This window comes from Cydia splendana, chromosome 19, assembly GCF_910591565.1.
Source record: "Cydia splendana chromosome 19, ilCydSple1.2, whole genome shotgun sequence".
Classification (NCBI taxonomy): Eukaryota; Metazoa; Arthropoda; class Insecta; order Lepidoptera; family Tortricidae; genus Cydia; species Cydia splendana.
Genome location: NC_085978.1, coordinates 12,563,124 through 12,586,182, shown reverse-complemented (window position 1 = coordinate 12,586,182; position 23,059 = coordinate 12,563,124). Strand labels below are relative to the sequence as shown.

The window sequence follows — 23,059 nt, the reverse complement described above, 5'->3', positions numbered from 1 at the left end:
AAGATTTATAAAAAATATATATGGACAGTAATGAGAACAACTGAATAGCTGGTAAATTAATAACTGTCTTACAGACCTATAAAATATGTAGTTCATATCCAAAAAACTGTCGCCTTTATGGAAGCAGAGTTTTTGATTTTGAAATAAATTTAACTTTACACTTCATTAAATAAGTAAGTAGGTAAGTACCTAAGTAAATATTCTTTAGTGCGTCAAAAGAAAACAAAATCAAACAAATTTACAATGTAAATAAAGCAACAGGCGGTCTATTTGTAATTATTAAGGGGGGTCCCTTGGTTTGACATAAAGTTTTCAGTCATAATGTATTGTTTGTTATATTATCATTATTACTATTAGTCATAATTCTGAAACCGTCTTTTCAGGCTTTTCGTAAGGTTATCCTATAGATAGATTAGGTTAGGTTAGGTTTGTTTTATGGCAATCCTGAAAACATAATGCGTTTCTGAGAAAAACAAATTATGACTAACGACATAGAGAAATATAAGTAAGACAAGAGTGCTCACTCCATACATCAGTTTTGGCGCCAAAAATATTTTCATAGTCGACATCTAGCATCGAGTAGCGGAATTATCAGTACTTTAAGTAGTAGTAGTAGTACTGTCAGGTGACAATAGATGTAGCACCGACCGGAAACTCTAATCTCAACAACATAGGACTTTCAAACTGATGTATGGAGTGAGCACTCTTGTCTTACTTATATTTCTCTATGCTAACGATAATGCGGGCAAACAATACATTATGACTTAAAAGTTATTGGGAAACAATAGAGACCCTATTATTAAGGGTTGCTACCCAATTTCGAGAATAAAGTACCTAAGTAATGTGCCGGAACAAAGAACCATTGGAGCATAACGTTATTGAATTTTAATGCTCACGGGTCGTGTTCGATTAGAACAGTCCCTTTTTGAAAGCTCATTAAAATTGAATATTTGATCTTCATTGCATAAAAGCTTACTTGAATATTTTTTAAGCAATACAGGGACTTATGATACAGGGCATGATGTTTGGACACCTTATACGGCATGATAACTTTTTGCTAAATATCCTGGAAGGTTAAAGGAAGGATTGAAAAGACAAGAGAAGATGGGAGACCTAGAATTACTTATCTCAGCCAAATAAAAAATAATGTGTCGTATGAGGAAATTAAAAGATTGGCACAAGAAAGAAATGATTGGCGATTACTCCATCGACAAGAGCAACGCTCTTAAGTTATGATGATGATGATGAGGGACTTATACCATATGGCATTCTTATTTTCTAATACCAGACTACATTAACAGTAGAAAATATTGTAGGCGGTGTATCTCCCAAATTACCTTTTTAAGAACGCTCAAATTGACATGCAATGCGAGCTCCGTCTTAAGCTTGTCAGGCAGGAGGCCTAGGGCTGTGTTGATGTCGCCACCACCCTGTATTCGGCCCCGGGACCAGGAGTAGTCGTACCAACGGAGTACCCGCCGCTTCATTCCTCCTGGAACCTGCACAAACCAAAATTATTTATTTAATGGCACCATTCACAATTTCAAAGAAGCGCTTCAGAAGTTTAGATCAGTAATGACACTATCCGCAGCTTCTTTATCAATATTGGTATCCTATATTTCGAATTGTAAAGAAACGTGTTAGCAGGCGAAAATATTTAATAAAAAAAAAACAATTTATTCATAGTCTGGCATTATCATGCTAATTTAACGATAACTGCCTTTACGAAAACGTTTCATAATTTTGCAACACGATGCCGGTACTGAGATTAGCGTAGGTAAGTACCTGTGGTTGACCGTACTTTAAAAATCAATTATGCCTATATTATTGCCTATGAAATGATATTATATTGAAATTCAATATTATGTTAAAATTCAAGACGACATTCATAATGACGGAATTCACAAAAAAGTGGTTGCCAAATTGTTGCTTGTGTGCAAGGTGCAGATTTTTAGTCTGTCGGATTAGTGATTTCTTGATGAATTATTGATAGTTGCATCCTTAGTGCCTAAACCACTCTGCTCGTCTCCTTACCGTTCAGTTTAAGTGGCGAATGTGAAGTGATTAAACTATAATTACCTTATGGTGCCTCATGTAAGTCTTTGCTCCATCAAGCAGTCTCTCAAACTCCAGCCTGTTAGCATTCCTATTTGTGATGACGTTGCCAACTTGTCCAACAATGGTAGCGAAAATAAACACCCCGATCAAGTAGCTTACTATTGTAAACACGTATCTGAAATAGACACGAAAAATATCACTATACAGTATGAAATAGATAAGCAAGATGAAGGAAGGTTAACTATTGATACTAAAATGATTAATGAAATTTTAAAGACGCTTTTGAATGTAATTTTACTAGGTTATTAGATGCAAAAGGTCTATTTTTTTAAAGAATAACAAATAATATGAGCATGATGTAGACTAAAAAGTGGTAAAATGGAAGTAAAAATAAAAAAGAAGGTTTCTACAAAAAATGTGACAAAAAAGATAAAGTGCAAAGTTTTCGAACAGTTGCAAATATACAAAACACCCCAAAGCATATACAGATAGAAAACGATACGATTACAATATGGCGGTTACAATCAATGAAGGCTGTTCGAAAACTTTCAAAAACTCCGCGTCAGTTTCGATATCGATGAGTAAAGGAAAAAGAACAAATAAAAAGACAATTTCATGAAATAACTAGGCACATTTATCGTCGTTACCCAAAGTTTGTCGCCGTGAAGCGAACAGCCTCCAAATTTCTGCCGCCGCCATTTTAAGAGTATAAATACTTCACATCTAGGCTGTTTCCCTTCAAATTTATATTGACAGCACAGCGCTCTTTATTATTAATTCGTTTCGTGACGTTTGTAATATTTTATTGCAAATCAGCTACCATCGTCCACCCTGTTAAACTATTCGTAAATCTTATTGCAAAAACAATAAGGTCCACCAACAGTTAATTAAGTGTTACTGTTAGTACTTAGATATAAACCTAATTAAAGATTCTAAATAGTTAATCAGATGGGACAAGTGCGCCTCCACAAGCACGTCATCGTGGAACATTTTCCTCAGTTAGTCAGAGAAATTGATACCAAGATAAAAGTATTTTTAATTTATAACCCCCTGGTATTTTGATTTCTACAAAGGCGCACAAGGCTCATAGCGGTCGTTGTGCCGAACGAAATACTTTTTATCTTTAAAAGTTTATTTTTACTTAGGATAAGCTGACTGTAAAAGGACCAAGTTAAACGAAATGTATTCAATCTACATATAGAAAGTACTTACATTTTGAATCAGGACCTTTTCCGCTAAGTAAATAATCGGATTGTCAACGGTGTCCTTTTGTGGGCTGTACCCTTTTCCATTAACATTTGGTTATTGGATATATCTATATCAAAGTTTAGACAACTTCCTTGGTTTTTGTCCAATTCTTGATGTTATCGAGACTGCCTACGGTCATTTTGAAAGAAACAGCTTAGTGTGAAATATTTTAACATGATATTTTAAGACGTACACAATACCTACGTTATTAAGTTATAACACGGTGCGACTGGTCAGATCATGTTTGTATTTTATTTATATACAGAAATATGAGTGATTCAATAATTTTATTATTATAATTAAATTTTAAACAGAACCACAAAGGAGAACGCGAAGATAAAGAATAATCTTAATTTTCTTTGAACGCAAGGAAACATGTTTATAATTTAAATTATGAAACAGCAGCGGAAAGGCAACTTTTTATGAATATAATTTTGTTTAAATATTTAAGCTTTGGCTTAAAAGGATAAGGGACGATCGATGTTCCATACAAACGTAGTCCTCATTTTCCACCCTGGATATTGACATTATGGAAAATATTTTTACACAATTAGCTATGGTAGCGTTTGGGCCGCTTGTTTTTTTTTTCAATTAGGTATTACTTTATTATATGTAAGTGTCAGAGGCTTTTATAAAATTACATATGTATATGAAACTATTTTTCGCTCTTAACTCTTAAATTAATTAAAAAATCGAAAATAATCAAACGACTTTTAAATTTTTTCATAGCTATGATTAAAATACATCAAGTTGTGTAAAAATATTTTCTATAATGTTAATGTCCAGAGAGGAAAATGGGGAATACGTTTGTATGGAACACCGGTTTCGAGGCGGTTGTCCCCTTTCGTCTCAAACCAAAATGAGTAATAAACAAAACAGTAGCGTCGTATCTTTTACAACGACTGAGTCTTAGACATCGAGGGAGTAAAACAAATGAATTTAATTGAGTTGAAAATGGAAGATGGCGGCCGGCTTGTCAGAGGGCCTACCACCACGTTCGACGTGTTGCCTCTCTGTCACACTTACGTACGAATTTACAAGTGCGACAGAGAGGCAACACGGCGAACGTGGTTCGCGGTAGGCCCTCAGATGTCGACATTACCGCTTGCCGGAATCTGTAATTAAAAATCTTGACGCTTAAGATAATGGGTAGTTCGAAGTCTTCTGGGCATTCGTTGTTTAAGAAACCTCGATACGAAAGAAGATGAATAAGTTGAAGAACATAAGTATGTCTAGTTGTGCCACTTATGCCGCAAATACGGGCCATTTTATTTAAAGTTGTTCCCTACACTTTTTTTTCAAAATTGGGATTTTTTATGTTATTCTAGGTACTCAGAATCATGAGCTCTTTTGATCCTAATAGGAGAAAAAAAGTGTCCCAAGATTTCCATACATTTTTCGATCTTTCCATTCCGAAACCGCCATACAAAGTCTATGAAAAAACCGGACAAGCGCGAGTTGCACTCGCTTGGAGAGGGTTCCGTACGTCGCGATAAGGAATCTAAGTCTAAAAAAAAATGTGTTATTTTATTAACCATTAAGACTAATATTTACTATACATTAATTTAAAATAGATGTATAATCTCAGACTATACATCTCTGTTATCGATATTGTAATAATTATTTATTTTAAGATTTTTATAATGATATTTTGTTGTTTTAAATATATGGTTAGTTCTGAACTTGTCAAAGGGCCCTTCAGGTCTTCTTGCAGAATAATTTTTTGAACTTCGAATTTTGAATTTTTAATAATAAATACAAAAAAAAAAATTTAACTAAGTTAGAGTCTGTTTGGAAAGAGAAGAATAGTGGAATGTATTTAGCAAGTATTGAGCCCCATACATACCACGACTCTTCTCTTTTCGCACAGACTCTACAAAGGTTTTTTAAATCTAACCCATATTTGATTATGGTAACTGAAAAAAGTATGTACAGTGCCAGAATGTAGTGGGAAATTACTAAATATGTTATCTATTATGGTATTCTGCCTTGTAGTGTATTCTTTAATTTGTGGGCTGAAACCGAGCGATAAAAGGTATTCTGATATTTCATTTTTTGACTTATCCCGAAAATTAATATAGAAATCTCCCGCTATAATAATCTTTTCCGGTGTACTGATCTTAGCTATTTCGACCTTGCGTGGAGGTGCACCTGGTCATTTTTTGCCTATATTCTTAAATAACTTCTAAATTATTTATTACAAAATTATAAAAAAAAATATTTGAAACCCTTAAAATAAGCCCTTTCATTTAATATGTAACACGATATAGTTCGCAAAACTTTGTTTTTTAATTTTCTCATTTTGCCCCCAAAAGTGCCCCCTTAATTTGATATTCATTTGTTTTCATTACATGTCCGTCTTTGGGTCACAGACTTGCATATGTGTACCAAATTTCAACTTAATTGGTCCAGTAGTTTTGGAGAAAATAGGCTGTGACAGACGGACAGACAGACGCACGAGTGATCCTATAAGGGTTCCGTTTTTTCCTTTTGAGGTACGGAACCCTAAAAATGGTAACGGAATGGGAAAAAACCTTGGGACACTCTTTTTCTCCCATTAGGATAGAAAGAGCTCGTGATTCTGAGTAGAAATAACATAAAAAATCCCAATTTAAAAAAAAAGTGGAGGGGACAACTTGAAATAAAATGGCCCAAATGTACCTAACTCAGTATTTTGCATGTCACATGTAGGAGGAGATTTTTTTACATACGTTTTTAGGCAATTTTGATACTAAGTTATCAAGGTTTTACGTTGTTTGTGGCTTTGCGATTTAAAGATACCTAATTCACAAGAGAAGAAATATTACAAAGAAAGAGTTGATCTGATACTTATAAAAGTTATACCTAATATAAACTTGTTACTTACACTTCAAACCTACCATTTTTGCCTCTGTTTTGTGTTTTAATTACGTTTATAACATTTCGCAATTTTGAAAGAAAAGTAATTTGATATTTATAGGACCCCCAACAGAAAACCAGTATTCATTATGTTTGTTAAGTAATTTGATAACATGATACTATTATACGGAAAAAGATGGACCCGAATTTTCCAAAAGCCCTTTTCAGTTAATGAGGTAATGCTAGGCTTCAAGTGTAAATAAATATTCCATGAAACCAACAATGTTGATATTGTTACAAAAAATTAAAGTCCATTTGTCTGCAGCAAAGAGTAAATTTATTTCATTTTTTTTATAAAATTACCGATTTAAAATTGTTATAATAATGTTTATCACGTTGATAGGTGAAAACGTAGAGATGCATTGATTATTTGACTTATATTTAAAGTTACATGTTAAGACTAATAGGACATTTCCATTTTAACATGTAATTAAGACTAGACCTAGTACCTGTCTTAACTTGTGTTTAAGTTACGTCTAACTGTCATTTTCCTGACAAAATATACGGGGTTTGACCTTGACCGTCAGTTTTGTGACGATTGCTAACCGTGACTTTCCTGACAAAACCCATATATTTTGACATTGACCGTCAGTTTTGTGTCGATTGCTCACCGGCCGTTAATGATACACAGTTACGTGAAAACGCCCATTAACCCAATTTTAATTACAGTGATTAAATTGGTTACGACTACAAAAATAATACTCAGCTTATTTACTCAAGTGACTAATAGTGAAAGTCCAGTTTCACCTAAAAAAAAACTTTCAAATAACAATAGGACTAACATTTGTCTCTCGTAACTACCGCTATGCTATAGGCCGCCGAATAACGCTTAAAGGGCAGGGGTGCAAAACTACCCTCGGGCAAACTTGGCTCCGTTCGGCTCAGCATTGCTCCGAGCAATTATTAGGGTTGACACAACTTGACATCCCTTTGCGTGCACGACCATAATAGATAGCCGAAAGGGATAATGCCATATATTAGAAAGGGACTACATGATTCGACCCTGAACCGCTGTCAAACTTCGGTTTTGTAGGACGTTTTCTTTCTGTACCTACGGTAGTAGGTACTATTATTTATTCTGTGCTTAGGGCTGTTAGATCAAACAACAACTACTTTTTAGTTACCTACCTGCGTACTAAAAGTCGCTAAAAGCGTATGGATCTGTGCATTAAGGATCTTTTTGCCGTGCACGGCAGTATTTTCTGAGCCACGTCGTCACGGACAGGGTTTAATAAAATTCTTCTGAGACGTTCGAAGCCTTCCCGGATATTGAAGAAAGTTAGCGTACCTTACGTCACCACTAGTGGTTAATTAAGGCTTTTTATAAGTTTTTAAACATCATTCATAGCCTACTTTATGATCAAGATAGACTGACTGATGTATATTAATATTTTTTGGCCAATTATGTAAGTATTTAGTGGTAAAATTACGCACTGTCACTGGACTTTTAACGATTTTGCCCAAATTCAAGTGTTTTATTTCTTTTTCACATCATACTCTTATTTTGTCAATTTTACGTTGTAAGGCATTATTATTATAACATAACTCAAAGCAGAACCAATTTCAGCTAAATACTTATTAAAAGGCTTACTCAGTGTTTATCAGGGCATTTCTAATAAAAACCTCATTGTAATCGTCTTTAATCGTTGCTTTGCGTTATGTGAGCTTCCATAGCTCTTGAATCAATCGTGACCGACGGATCTGTGTAATTATTGGTCTTAAAGTCTGTAACCACTATGCGGTAATCGAAGACCGCTTTTACGCTGGTTTGGATAAGCGTTCGACTCGCCTGAGTTTCGAAGGGATTGGATTAACACCCCTGTGCTTTGAAATTTAATAGAGTACGCGTTCCAATGTCGGCGTCTACGTAAGTATATTAGTGACGGGATGGCATTTCCGCAAGTAATGCGAGAAAATGGCTGTTATAAATAACCTTTATGAGGATATCGATAATGTGGATATACAAATACAAGTAGGTATATTATGTATGAAATAAGATATCTATCGATATATAGTTATGTATAGTGATACTTACATATAACATAGAAAAACCGGACAAGTGCGAGTCGGACTCGCCCACCGAGGGTTCCGCACTTTTTAGTACTTATTTGTTGTTATAGCGGCAACAGAAATACATCATGTGTGAAAATTTCAACTGTCTAGCTATCACGGTTCGTGAGATACAGCCTGGTGACAGACGGACGGACGGACGGACAGCGGAGTCTTAATAATAGGGTCCCGTTTTACCCTTTGGGTACGGAACCCTAAAAATGAATAATTATTGGATGTTTGTGTGTGTAAGTATTAACATAATGTACGGCGAAAATAGTTTCAAAACTTCATGCAGGCGGTCAGGCGATAAAATGTGGGTATTGAAAAAAAAGGTTAGCTCAGGTAAAGTTTATTGCCGTCCATTGTCTTTGTGACAGCCAGCATATAAATTGCCCTACTCAGCGTCATGCGTAAGTTTGAGGGAGCATCTTGCGTAAGTTTTATTGCATTATTTACCAAAACTGGCAGTGATTGAAACATGTCATATATAATACTAGCTTCTCTTCTTTGAAATAGACAAAGTACTCAAGAGCTCAAGTACATCTAAGTCCATTCTGCGGTAAGAAACGGAGTTTAAGTATAGTCCCCCTAACCGTTCCCTTGGCGAGTCCGCGTCAAGGAAATATTCTTCACGTTCCGCTTTTCCTTATTATCTGGTAACAAGTTTCTACGCACTTCTATATAGCTGGCGAGATAGTAAACAACTTTATTGCGATGAATTATTGTTACTGAAAATCGATCATTGTCATAAATAAAAATACTTATAAATAACTAGCTTCTACCCGCGACTGCGTGTGCGTGGGATGATGATGAGGATAAAAACTATCCTATGTCCTTCAGCATCAAACTACCTCCATACAAAATTTCATCTAAATCGGTTCAGTGGTTTAAGCGACAGACAACTCTGTCTGTCGCTTAAACCACTTACTTACTCGCATTTGTAATATTAATAGGGATTTTGGGACAATCTTACCTAGGTACGTATCGATCAAGTCCCAGACATCGCATCAGTTTATAGAATCCAAGACCTCCTCAATCCAAACAACCTCATCCTAGAATCCGTCTAAAGCTAACTCTGCACGAACTTTGTACTGGAAAAGTGTGGAAGTGCTATTATAATTTTCATTTCACTGTAGTTTAACACATTCATTGCCAACCAGGCAAACAAGACATCCGCGTCAGGCCACAACAATTTCGTCATATAAAGCTGTAGTACCATCACATGATCCCGACTATCGGGTCGTCCGGCCTGGAAACGAAATCATAAAATATCCGATACTCTGGTTTTCGGCACTGAATGTGTTAACGTTTATGGTGGCACGCCAACATTCTGTTGCTTGCCAAGTTAGTGCAGAAATTAATTGGTTTGATTCTATTTGCCGAAATAAGTTGAGGTAGCAAATTTGAAAATCATCCTCACGTAAAAAGGCCGACATGAGGCCGACCCTTATCAAAAACTATGAAATTTCCATTGAGGTTATATTTCACGGACATGCTCTAAAACTTCGGACAGTTAGGGAGGCCTTTGACCTTACAACGTTATTTATCGTCTTACAATGAGGCTCTTCGTACATCCCTTCGTAGATTTATTGTTATCGAAATGCGTGCACGGCGCGCAGTTTTCTTAGAAGATTACAAAAAGTTGTGTCAAGATTTGAAAAGGAAATTGCCGGTATATTTTGTTGGTCTCAGAAAGTGTAATAATATTCGTTGAGATATTTCGTGAAAGAGCTATGAATTTAGCGTTCACCATAAGAAAAACAATAAAGAATTGCAAACGAAAATTGTCAACTACTACAACCTATTTTAGTCTATAAGATAGCTTTAAAAATTGTAAAAGAAAATGTGTTGAGTATTTTCGAATGTATGTTTAATATTTGATATAAAATTGATATTAATTTCCGACTAATCCTTAGCAGACATGTTCTAAACAGTCGAGATGAATTATGACAAGTTACAAAGGCCTTTTATACACCACTACACCGAAATAAATCGGATCATTAATTTTATCAGATCGAGATTCAGGAAAACGATTAAATTTTGAACAAAGCTGCCCGCGGGCTTCATTTGAAATTATATTTATCCGTTTAAATTGCCTTAAAATCGATTTTATCGCTGCCCTGGAGACAAAATAGCGTTGGTTAATTATGTTATTTAAATTTGCATTTAGCGATGGAGTTTAGTTCGAATAAATGTGTCGAAAATATCCGTAGTTTTAAATGTAAGAGGACCCTCACCTCATTTAGGTCTTAAAGAGTAATAACCCCTTGCATCTAGGTTTACTTTTCACTTATATTCCAGGTTTGGCAAAACAAAACAGAATACTTGCAGAACATTCACACGATACTTAGTCAAATCTAAAATCCTAAAGATGACATCGGATGTGGATCAACAACGCTATCTAGATGACGGTATATTCGCATCTCGTGTGAAAAGATTTACAAGTATAATAATTTGATGTTACAACCGATGCTACTAGCAAATTGCTACATAAAAAATAAGACATCTAGCCGGCTAGCATGAGTTTCTTTCTCGCGTATGAGTCCGTATTTAAAGTCGTGCTAGATGTATGGAGACGCGCGCGAGAACGCAATTCATGCTACCAGGTCTGATGCGGTTTAAAAAATTCTATAGTTAAGGTTCTTGTTGGATAAAATAAGCATTCTTTAACGTGCTAAATACTTCGCTTAATCTAAAATCCTTTTGTGTTTTATTATTGTAAATAAGTTGTAAACCATGATCTGACCAATCGCGTGCGTTATGTTGAACATACCCTCGGTTAGACTTGAACTGCAGAAGGCGGGACTTGAGTCCTCGTCGCGGCAGAAATTTGGGGCCTCCTGCCGTGCTAGCACATATACATTTGTGTTAATGCGAAACATGGCGCCGGTGAACCACAGCTATATTAGTACTAATTTAGTTATAAGTTATTAGTATTACACATAATTAGAGTTTACATTTTTGCATGCATCCCTGTCTGAATAACGCGTACACACTTAGACGAATTTTACAAGTAAATTCGAATAGCGACCGCACCAGCATTACCGTCGTAAGCCCCACCATACAAAGTTTCTCTATTTTTAATTTGAACCTTGTTGTCTACTAATCTACTGTAGATTAGGGTGACTTTCGTTTGTTTTTAGAAAACAATTAAACAAAAGAAAGGCAACTTTATGTAGTTTTGGAAAGGTTCAAATTAGATTGAAACAGAGTGTACATTGTAATGCATATTGGGCCTTACGAGGTTACTGTTGCAACTTACGAGGTTACTGTTGCAACTTTACTGCTGCAGTGTTGACTTCCTTGATACATTTTGCAGCTATCATTGCCGCATTACTGTCCCGATGAGAACGTACAATTTATGTCACTCATTTATTTATTTTATATTTATTTTTCAACGAAATTGACAGTGACGGCGTCCTGAAGCAGTCTCCATTCTAATAGACCTTACGGCTTAATTAAGATAAGATCATGTGGAGTAAGATAAACAGTTTATTTTGCTCGGGGCAATATGAGGCAAGTCCTTTTCGTACCCTAATGTTTCTCTTACCCTATCTAACCTTATGTCGTTTATGTTGGCGCAGCGATTTTATCGCTGCATAAGTAGCTGCAAACGTACTGCAAACTTATTTTAGACGGGCTGTTAATACGCAACTAAGATAAAAAAAATGCGAATACAGCGAAATGCCATAAAGAGTATTTACTACGAGGCGCATATTATACATCAAATGAAGTGAAACGCCTTTCCTACAGATACAGACTAGGAAGAATAAAGGATGACTCACGTTAGACCGGGCCGTGTCCAGGCCGGAGCTTCCGGCGCTTACTTTTCTATGACATGACAGGCGATCACGTGATGTTTTCCACAGAAAACGATGCGTCGGAAGCTCCGGCCCGGACACGGCCCGGTCTAACGTGAGTCTTCCTTAAACCGTCATTTCAATTTCAGACGGAATTTGTCATGGAAAATCTGTTTCACTTTGTAAAATCGAATGTAAAAATCTGTAGCTATCGTTAGTCTATTTCAACCCTAGATTTGATCTAAATTCAGCGCACTGGTACACAAAAGCTCCCGTGATTTCCGACCAAGAAACGCCTCAGTGTACACAACACCGCATGGCGACACACTTACTGGGTCAGATAAGTTTGCTATTGAATTTATTGCCCACTGAAGCCAGGGGCTAGAGGTAAAATCTAGGGTTTAAAGTTTAAAGGCGATTTTACAAAAACTATTTTTTACCATTAGGTACTTTTTTATCTCAGAATCACGAGTTTCTCATATTTGTGACGACATTTACAAATATCACTGCAAAACTGTCACAAAATTAATAAAAACATGAATGAGGATATTTCTCTTATTAAAAAAGGTTCTCGTGATTAATATGACTAGAGGTACCGAGCCTTTAGTATTTTCTTGCTTTTTTTCACAAAAACGATCCAATAATATCTACTTACATCTTATTATAAAACATTTTTAGTAATTACTTCATTATAATAATTGACTTACTGCCATAATCATCAAATCTTAAATGTAATAGAAAATTATGGTAGAGATAGCGCACACTCGTTTTTAAAATGTATAAAATTAATTCATACTCTAAGCGTTATTAGATTTTACCCTATGAAGATTTGTTAAAAGGACTATAGCTATAGATTATTTAATTTTTAAGGGTTTAGTTTAGAAAATTGCAGTTAAATCTTTAGTTTATTGCGCAAATCAAAAACTATGTTATGTATTTAAATATACGTTACTCGTGTTTCTACATTCAATATAATGAATGCAGTCTGCAATGAATGCTGAAAATCTTTTATTCATTTCCTGAACACTTAAAGTAAGAATTTATATGACCTATAAGAGTTTTACGGGTGTGTCACAGACCTATTTATTCTGAGCCAAGATTTGTTTAGAGATTTTGTGGGTAAATAATGTTTGAAACTTCATATAAAAATGTTTAAATTTATTTCATTATTAATGATATATATAAAAAAAACTGATTTTATTTTACTTCTTTAGTTCAAACCCTAAATCCTTTTAAAAAAAATATTAAAGAGTATTTGAGATCAAACAAAGAACTTTATGAACAACTCCTTTTCATAATAATGTAACAAGAAATAATGGCAAGCAATAAAATACTTATTTCACATTAACCATCTTTTAATTAAACCGTAATTACATTTTCGTATGGTTAATAACGATCATTCGAAATCCAATTTTGTTCCAATGGAGTAGAATTTATTACTGGATGCTGCGTTCAAGGATCTCTCTAAGAAAAATAATCTCCTTTCGTGTTTAATATTAAACAGTCATCCGATCATGAAACAGATATGGCGTAAGAAGGGACCAATCCCTACTTGTTTGCGAATCTAAAAACATGCTTTGAGTAAAGTATTCGAATTCGGATTACCGATCATAAACCCGATGAAGCAGCAAAGGATCATTAGTAAAAAAATAATTAAAATATTTTCTAAATTGCGTTATAAAATATACAGCATTTTTAATGAACCGAACGTTAGTCGTTAAGAAAATCCAATTAACATTGGGAAGTATTCCGTAATCACCCTTGTTCTAAACTGCGTTTTAATTCTGAATTCTTAAAGAGCCATTTGTGAATTAATTTCGGCTTGTTAGCAAATACTTTGAAGTAAATAAATCGCTGAACACAACACAGGCGTTATGAAATTATTGACGTTTGTTTGATGTACAATTTTAAGGTACTATAGTTCGTTTTTTTTAGCATTAGAAAGAGGGTAAGCGATCATGACATGTATTTTAATTGAATAACGTTTTTTAAAAATCAGTAACTATTACTTATGAAAGCAGAAGAATATAAATGATCGTATTAGATTCATAATTGCTACATATTTCCCGTGACTTATTTTTAAAACTTGTTTTTCAATTAAAAGATACATCAAGACTGTTTACCTTTTTTCTAATGCTAAAAAAACGAATTATATAGTGAAGAAATTGAAATCTGTTGTCATTGCTCATAATCAACAAAATTACAGATCGTACTGAACTAAGCTGATGAAACACTATTTAATGTGAACTTAGTACTTGTTAATGTCTAACCTACCCAATTTCACCATTTAAATTTCTATAGCCAGCGACCTTTTTTACAAAATTACAAATACAGTCACCTGTAGGGAAATCTGATCCGTCTGCAAAGTTTTTATGCAGGGGTGATCAGTTAATCTGCAGGTAACTGAAGTTTTTGCAAGAAGTAAAAGAAGGTAAATTAAATTAAACACTTCACAAGTGCTTAAACGTTGTTGGTGTTGTAACTTGTAAAATTGTAACCTTCAGCCTCGGAAACAGCTCTCTGTTAGCGATGTTTGTTGGTCGGTCGGCGGGCGGTAATTGCTACTTTATATCCCAGAGAGCCTTGTTAATTATCTACATCATGTTACAATAATAACTTTTATTATTATTAATCACAATGTTTGCTCCAATATCAAGTTAAAAGTTAATTTTATCATGGAGCTGAAAATTTTATGTGGAGTGCTGGTTTACAAGTAGTTTCGAGTTTCCATTCAACAGGGTAGACATATCCTCTTACTTCTGAGCGGATTATATTTAGTGTGAAATTGCGGAACTGTAAATTCGTTAACTGGCTTGCCATTGACACAAGATTTGTGTCTAAAATGACCTTTTATCCTATGCCACTGACACTTAAGGCCTGTGCACACCGGCTGCATGTGCGTCACGTGTACGTACGCGTGCGCCGTTGTAGTATACAGATCCTTATGAGAGACACCGCTTGCGTGACGTGTGCGTGTGCAGCTCCAACATTTTAGCGCACACGCACGTGCACGTCACGCACACGCAAGCTGGCGTGCACAGGCCTTTATGGGTGTCACAATATTTCGGTCGTTCTATGAAACTAGTAAGAAGTTCCTTAAGTTTATACTGTTTAGTTTGAAATGTTAGCACTATACATATTAAAATGTTATTCACTGCTCTACATATGACTCTACGTTAAGTAAATACTTACTCGGCGTTGGTCTCTGGAGTGGGGAGGTCTCCGATGGTGGTGAGTGTGAGGGTGGACCAGTAGAGGGATCCCAGGTACTTGCGGGTGAGCGTGGCGTAGTCTCCAGGCCGGTGGGGGTAGGCCCAGTCACCCTGTGGAAGAGATATTTAGTTACTAGTTAGTAAAACGATTATAATAAAATACGAATTAAATGCAGTAGTATTTGACACAGCGGTGATCGTTATCCCGGCGGGAATAAGAAGTGATCGGTTACATCTTCAAATTATTCTACAATAATTCACTTCTGTATTATATTTAGATTTTTACTGGTACGGTACTGTTATAAGTGCCATCAAGGGGTACCTAGCAACTCCTGAATATAGCACGTAGTCTTAAATCTAAAGATACTGGATACTTTAGAGTCCTGAGCAGCAGACAAGTAGCAGAGTATATTGCTAAGTATAATATTGAAGAAATATGTTTGAGTTTTATTAGCAAGTATTCCGCCGGTTTTCATTACCTAATTACGAGTAAACTTGCGACATAATTTATGCTTAATATTAAATTTTTCGTACTTTTAATTTTTCTTGCACCTATTACGACTTGTTCTCTGTTTGGCTCGAGGGTTAACTGGTAGAGAATGCCTTCTGGCATTAAGTTCGCCTTTTGTACTATTTTTACTGTGCAATAAAGTTTAAATAAATAAATAATTGAATGTTACCGAGAGAAAGCCAAGGCTAAATTATTAGAAAACATAAACCCAATTACTCTGTAGGTATGCTTATACATTCCCAGAAAACATTTTTTTATTAAACACAATCTTATCATTGCTTGATAAGAACTTTACCATTTCAATAATTTCTAACGAACATTATTAGGAGTACGTTAGAAATTATCATTTTATCAGTAGGCATAATGACATATTTCTATTCAGCAAGGCTATGATGGTCGACTGTATAAATGATATGGCTGGATAAATGATGATAAAACGGACATTTTATCCAGTTTTTATTGATTTGTCGTCTTTTCCACTTTTGACAGCGATAGTCGTTAAACGATTAACTGCATAACATTGTCGTTGGATAATATGTCATTTGTCTACATTTCCAACTTAAACTTAGTGGATAAGTGGATAAGTTAAATGATATAAATGTCACTTGTCTAGATTTATACAGTTTTATAACATTCATACCGTTTTGTCCACTTAGACAACAATACACGGTAAGTGGCTACAATTGTTGGATAAGTAGACGTAAAGTCGATTTTTGACGGCTAGCCTTTGATTAATTTATCGTAGTGCTCACTGGGTCACGATAAGCGCAGTTAAGAAGCTGTGATTAGTCTTAACTTAATTGATTAATTTGTGTTACGAAAATTAACTATGTAAATTGTATTGTATTGTATTTATTGTACTTAAATCGTACACATATAAGTCTATAGCATTCGCTAACACACTTTCATGCATCTAACTTAAATAGAAATGGCTTAACTGTGGTAACACAATGGAAGCAATTAACTTTGGACTAATTACAGGTGCTTAACTATGTACAATTTTTTTGCAATTCACTCATAAGTCATAAGTGCTCTTGTGGTATATAAGTGGTGAATAATGCAATTTCTTGAAGTTAAAATATCAGTAGGTAAGTATCTGTTTTTTTTTCTTAAATATAATATATACAATTTGAACTTTGAATTAAATTTGAATTTACATATAACATTATCAATACGTACATTATTTTAAGGGATGGCAAGATTATAATATCATTTCTTCTTGGCAGCTGCTGCTAGTTATCGAAGAAAAATAGCATAGATAACTCCAACGACGGGCCATTAAGGGCTACATGCAACCCATTTGATATGCCCAGCGAGGAGTTTCAGCACATATATATAGTGCGCAAAGAATTGGCACTCTATTTGTGTGCCAAACTCGACGCTGACCTCAAGCCCCAACATGGCGATGGATTGCCGGCACATTTTAAAGTAAAGATACTCGTATTATGTTGCACTATTCCTCAAATCATTCTTGTCACCTTATTTAATAACGACATACCAACTCTTTGTTTTAGGTTCTAACATCACTGCATCTACTGGCTGACGGTAGTTACCAAAGAGGAACTGGACAAGACCATGGAGAAGAAGTAGGAATAGTTGAAGTTGAAGAAGTTAGAGAAGTTGAAGTTGAAGAAGTTGGAGAAATCGAAGTTGAAAAACTTGAAAAAGTTGGAGAATTTGAAGTTGAAGAAGTTAAATAAATTGGAGAAGTTTAAGTTGAAGAAGTTGAAGTTCAACAAGATGAAGATGTTGGAGAAGTTGAAGAAGGTTAGGAAGATAAAGAAGATGGAGAAGTATTCTCCATACAAACTTCCACCCCCATGTCATCTCTTTTTCACCCTTAAAGGTTAATAAGATAAGGCTAATAAAATTGGTCACAAATACATAAACATTCTTTATCTCTTACGAACTTTTAAATGATAAAAGGCAAGGCAAGAAATTATTGAACCCCTATACAAATTTCTACCCCTTGTTTACACCCTTAAGGGATGATTTCGGGGATTAAAACTATTCTATAACCTTCCCCACAACTCAAACTATCACCATACCAAATTTCATTTAAATCGGTTCAGCGGTTATTGATTGCCCATACAAAATTCCATCCCCCTTTTCGCCCCCTTAAGGGGTGAGTTCCGAGATAAAAAGTATCCTATGTCCTTCCTCGGGAGTCAAACTACCCCTATACCAAATTTCAACTAAATCGGTTCAGCGGTTTAAGCGTGAAGAGGTAACAGACAGTCAGTCAGACAGACAGACAGACACACTTTCGCATTTATAATACTAGCTTTTGCCCGCGACTTCGTCAGCGTGGAATTATTAATTTAGGTACGTAGCTATTATTTTATTCAATCTGCGTTTTGTTGATTCCCCATACAAACTTCAACCCCCCTTTTTCTTAAAGAGTGATTTCTTGAATGAGTAGCAGTGGTGGCCGAGTGGAAATGACGTCCGGCTTTCAATCGGGAGGTTGCGGGTTCAAATCCTGGCTCGTACCAATGAGTTTTTCGGAACTTATGTACGAAATATCATTTGATATTTACCACTAGCTTTTCGGTGAAGGAAAACATCGTGAGGAAACCTGCATACATCTGCGAAGAAATTCAAAGGTGTATGTGAAGTCCCCAATCCGCGTTGGGCTAGCGTGGGGACTATAGCCTAAGCCCTCTCGCGCATGAGAGGAGGCCTGTGCCCAGCAGTGGGACGTATATAGGCTGAATTATTAAATTATTATTCTTGAATGAAAACTACCCTTTGTCCTTCCCCGGGACTCAAACTATCTCCATACCAAATTTCGACTAAATTCTGCACCAGCGCCGGTCCTACACCGCGCGGGCGGGACAGTTCCTATTGACAATGTTTGATGTGCAGTTGTTGTTAAGTCCCCATACAAAATTCCACCCCTTCAAGGCATGAAATGGTAGGCCCGTATTTTCTACGTTTATGCAAATAACTGACGGTCTTTCCACCGCTATACAACCGGCTGACGGTTTTTTTTATTTATAATAGCATCTAAACTATCATCTGGCAAAGTATCAGTAGGCGATGATTAAAAAAAAAATTTTTTTTTACATGTTTATGTGATCAACTGACGGTCTTTCCACAGCGATACAACCGGCTGACAATTTTTTAATTCACGATAGCATCTAAGAAACTATCATCTCAGACAAAGTATTAAGCGGGAGGCGATGACTGACGATATTTGCTCCTGCCGCAACATATAGGGCTAGTATAAGGTGACGCTTACGGGAAAGGGGCTGTGACCCTCGCTCTGGTTCTTTCCTTGTCCAACAAATATCACTGGCCATTTAGCGAGGTAATGCCGCCAGTTTTTTTGGCACATTACGTCCGGGGTATAATCAGAGTGGGGGGTAATATTGTATTTGTTAAGTCATTTAGTTTTACTTATTACTACAAGATGTACATATTATTCGCTGGGTCGGAGAACCACGAATCGATCGCAACGCGCACCGTGGCCCAAAAAGAAACTTTCGGCAGACCAACTGTCACTTTTTACTAGCGAGGTTTACCTACGTATCCGTGCATTTAAAGTAATAATAATAAATAAAGCACCAGCTTCCATTATTAACTTTAATGCTGACTCTCCCTTCAATTCCAACATGTAACGGCAAAGGATTACACCTAATTTTCTTTGCAGGTGCATACATTTCTTCAAAGTAGGTATTTCCCTTTTGAGTTATTTTCTTTGGCGAACTGTCTGGCACTAGGTCTGCCCAATTGCTGCTCTTCACTGGTTTTTGGGAAGTTTTCTTAGTAGTTGATGTAGTATATCAGAGCCGCGATATGTTTACTGCTAACGTACACACAATCACATTTTCGACTCGTAACATAACGACTAGAATCAATCTGTAAAAAATAAATTATTTCTTTATTTTCTATTACATTATTACATTAATGGATCATAATATTATGTATGTACTACGTCAAAGATCGCAAAAACAGAAAAAAAACAGCTTACATTCAAGGATGTTTGTCACTGAAGTTTGACGAATTAGGTACACGAGCTTCAATGGTGTGGCTCTTATGATCTTCACATTTGATTTCTTTTAGGTACATCTTGCACATGTTAAGCCAAAACTTATTATTATCCTTTTGGAAAAACACGAAAAGTCTGCATTATTAACGACACTACAGTCATATCTAATACCTTTAAACGAGCAATTCTTGGATATTTATTTATTTATATGTAGGTATATATATTTCGGGGATCTCGGAAACGGCTCAAACGATTTCGATGAAATTTGCTATATGGGGGTTTTCGGGGGCGAAAAATTGATCTAGCTAGGTTTTTATATGTTTTCCGAGCATAGCTCGGTCTCCCAGATATTAGTTACCTATATGAAATGCGTTATTCGATTTTTATTTCTTTACTTCTCGTAAAGTCAGCCATGAGAAAGTCCGTGTGTGTGTACTACCTGAAATTTATTGATTGTGCCATTTGTGCCATTTTAGAGGGGAAATGAAGATTTACATGTTCGAATAGAATATATGTAAATTACAATATTTAATTGAAATTATTTGCTCTCTTCGTAATGACAGCCAGCCATTTGACATTTCAAAGTCCGCTGTCATATCGCACCCAGCGAATAGGTTATGTTTTATTTTCAAGTAAACGATTTCTTTTTCTAAACTGCAACATTCCTAACTGTAGGTACATCGGTGGACCTTATTTCAAAAGGCATACAGTCCACCGATGTGCAGTTAACAGTGTGGGTGATTGTACAATTCTGCCGTGCTTATAACAAGAGCAGTAGAGTCAGACCAAGAAAAGTCTGCAGCGGATTTGATAGCCCACGCAGTGCAAGTGTTATTTTAAACGTCAAACTTCTATGAAATTATGACGTATAAATAACACTTGCACTGCGTGGGCTATCAAATCCGCTGCAGACTTTTCTTGGTCCGACTCTAACTCATTTTGAAGTGTCATTCAATTGGATACTTTGTACTTGTACAATATGTTCTACAATTGAAAGAGATTTCAAAATGAGTTACTGCTCTTAATAAGCACGGCAGAATTATTTATTTGATTTTGTCAGATCACCGTATTTTAGGTTATAAGGTCGACTACTGTCCTTAAAATTTTGTATGACATTACAAGCAAATATCAGCAATCGTGAATTAAGTATTATAGCCGAGTCTACTTTAGTCCGATAATGTAGCTTATTGCAAAGACTATGAACTCTAAGTACTAGAAATAAAGTAGATTTTGCGACATGATAAAGACGGTTAAATTTGAGGCGATGGAATAAAAGATTCACTTTAAAAAAAACCTTATATAAACTCAATTAGAATCTATATTTCAAAATTTTAAACCATGGATAACTTTTAACTATCAATGCCACATGTGCATAAGTAGTGATAGCATGTCATTTAGCCAACTATTCATTAAAATACGCTTTTAAGTAAACTTGTTTAGAATTGATTTTTCAAAAGCTCAAATTATAGATAAATTTAACTGTCAATGACATATCTAGATAGATAGATAAGTGGTAGAATGTGGTTTAACCATCTTTTCTTTAAAATACACCTTAAGTCGTCGAGTATAAATATGATTTTTGAAAACCTCAAAACATGTCACGTTATCATTAGTCACATATACGTTATCCTCGCGAACTATTAATTAAAATACGCTTTAAGTAAACTTGTTTAGAATTGATTTTTCAAAAGCTCAAATCATGGATAAGTTTTAACTCTCAATGACATATGTGATAAGTGGTAGAATGTGATTTAACCATCTTTTCTTTAAAATACACCTTAAGTCATCGAGTTTAAAATTGATTTTTATAAACCTCAAAACATATCACGCTATCATTAGCCACTTATACGTTATCCTCGCGACTTTTTACCGAATTATATCATTTATCAGATAGTCGTCATATCAAGCATTAAATGAATAATGATATGGTGACAAAACCATCATAGCCGTCCAGTACAGGTACTTTTCATCCAAACTAATTTGACACTTCTCGTTTTACTAGGCTGAGGCGATTTAACGACCACAATACGGGACTTCAAACGTGATCTATTTTCAATAAGTAGAACTGCCATTGACATTTAATTGTCATTTTTGAACCCGACAAGGTGAAAGAAAATAGTTAAATGTTATTGGACTTTATTGTAAGTACCGTGTCACGATGATTTCAGATCTAATACATGGAAAATGAAACACTTAATAAACCGTACATTTCCAGAAAGATATCTCGATAGTACAATAAATTGTCACGTAACGTCTATCCATTGGAGCCTACGATTTATATCGTCGATTAAACACGACTAGTGTTACAGATTACTTATCATAAGAGTTACGAGAGTAACTCTTGACAGCTGCGAAATGCTTCCTCTATACAATACGAGGTAGATAGTCGGTATAGTTTCCGAGATAAATCGTAAGCTCCGTGTAATGTGTCAGGAAGAAATTAATCATGATTTTGTGTGAATTGCGTGTCTAAAGGAGGGTTGTATGATATATTAGTCTCTGTAAGTTACTTGTTTGTTTAAGTATATTATTTTATTTTATTGCTTAAGAGACATATCAAATACGAGTAAATATTCATCCTAATTTAGTCGTTGTTTACCAACTCTGCATGATTCCTAATATTGACAATAAATATAAGTACCTAGGGTTTCGTAAACAAAATTATTATTGTTAGTAAACACAAGTCAATCACAATTCGCTAGATACAGATTAATTTTTCTCATGAAGAAAATTCCATATATGTATTTGCATCCTGTATATCAAAAATAAGTATAACTTATGGTTACAATAAGGATTGACATGCCATACTAAATGATGTTACGGTATTACTAAATAAAAGAGTATTGTCCAAATAAAATAAATCCACAGTTAAAATTGACGTACAATTTAGTACCCTATTAAGAAGAGTTTCGAGCGTCGAGTACAGATGGCAGACTGAATCTCGCAAAAACGGGAGTGGCAATTAAATAAAAAATGTCTACTATATTCTTATTCGATATTATATGATATAGTAGCAGGCGTCCACAGGCTACGGTGACAGCTTATCATCAGGTGGCCCGTTTGCTTGTTTGCCACTGACGTAATAAAAAAACGTAGTTCAAGAAAAACCGTTTTCAAAGCGGGTTAATTAACTTGGCAGTGAGCACCAATTACGTTGCTGGCCAAAGTACCCACTACGATCAAGTAAGCCACGATCTAGACGTGGCGGGAAATTAATACTGCATTTAGATTTTTGATGTCGTTTTAGATGCATTGGGAACAACTAAGTACAGCAGCGTCCTGATAT

The 23,059-nt window shown here is 35.3% G+C and overlaps 1 protein-coding gene and 1 long non-coding RNA gene across 2 annotated transcripts in view; one reads left to right on the top strand and one right to left on the bottom strand.

Annotated features, from left to right (window-relative positions):
- LOC134800041 (uncharacterized) overlaps positions 1-23,059 on the bottom strand; it is a 222,198-nt gene that overhangs the window by 8,478 nt on the left and 190,661 nt on the right. Inside the window, exons 9-12 of the mRNA XM_063772487.1 lie at positions 15,249-15,379; positions 11,030-11,104; positions 2,080-2,233; positions 1,338-1,499 (exon numbers count right to left, since the gene is read on the bottom strand). Coding sequence (XP_063628557.1) covers positions 1,338-1,499; positions 2,080-2,233; positions 11,030-11,104; positions 15,249-15,379 — 522 coding nt within the window. The remainder of the gene's footprint in view (positions 1-1,337; positions 1,500-2,079; positions 2,234-11,029; positions 11,105-15,248; positions 15,380-23,059) is intronic.
- Positions 1-23,059, top strand: part of LOC134800123 (uncharacterized) — a 202,404-nt gene that overhangs the window by 120,258 nt on the left and 59,087 nt on the right. The gene's annotated exons all lie outside the window — the stretch shown is intronic.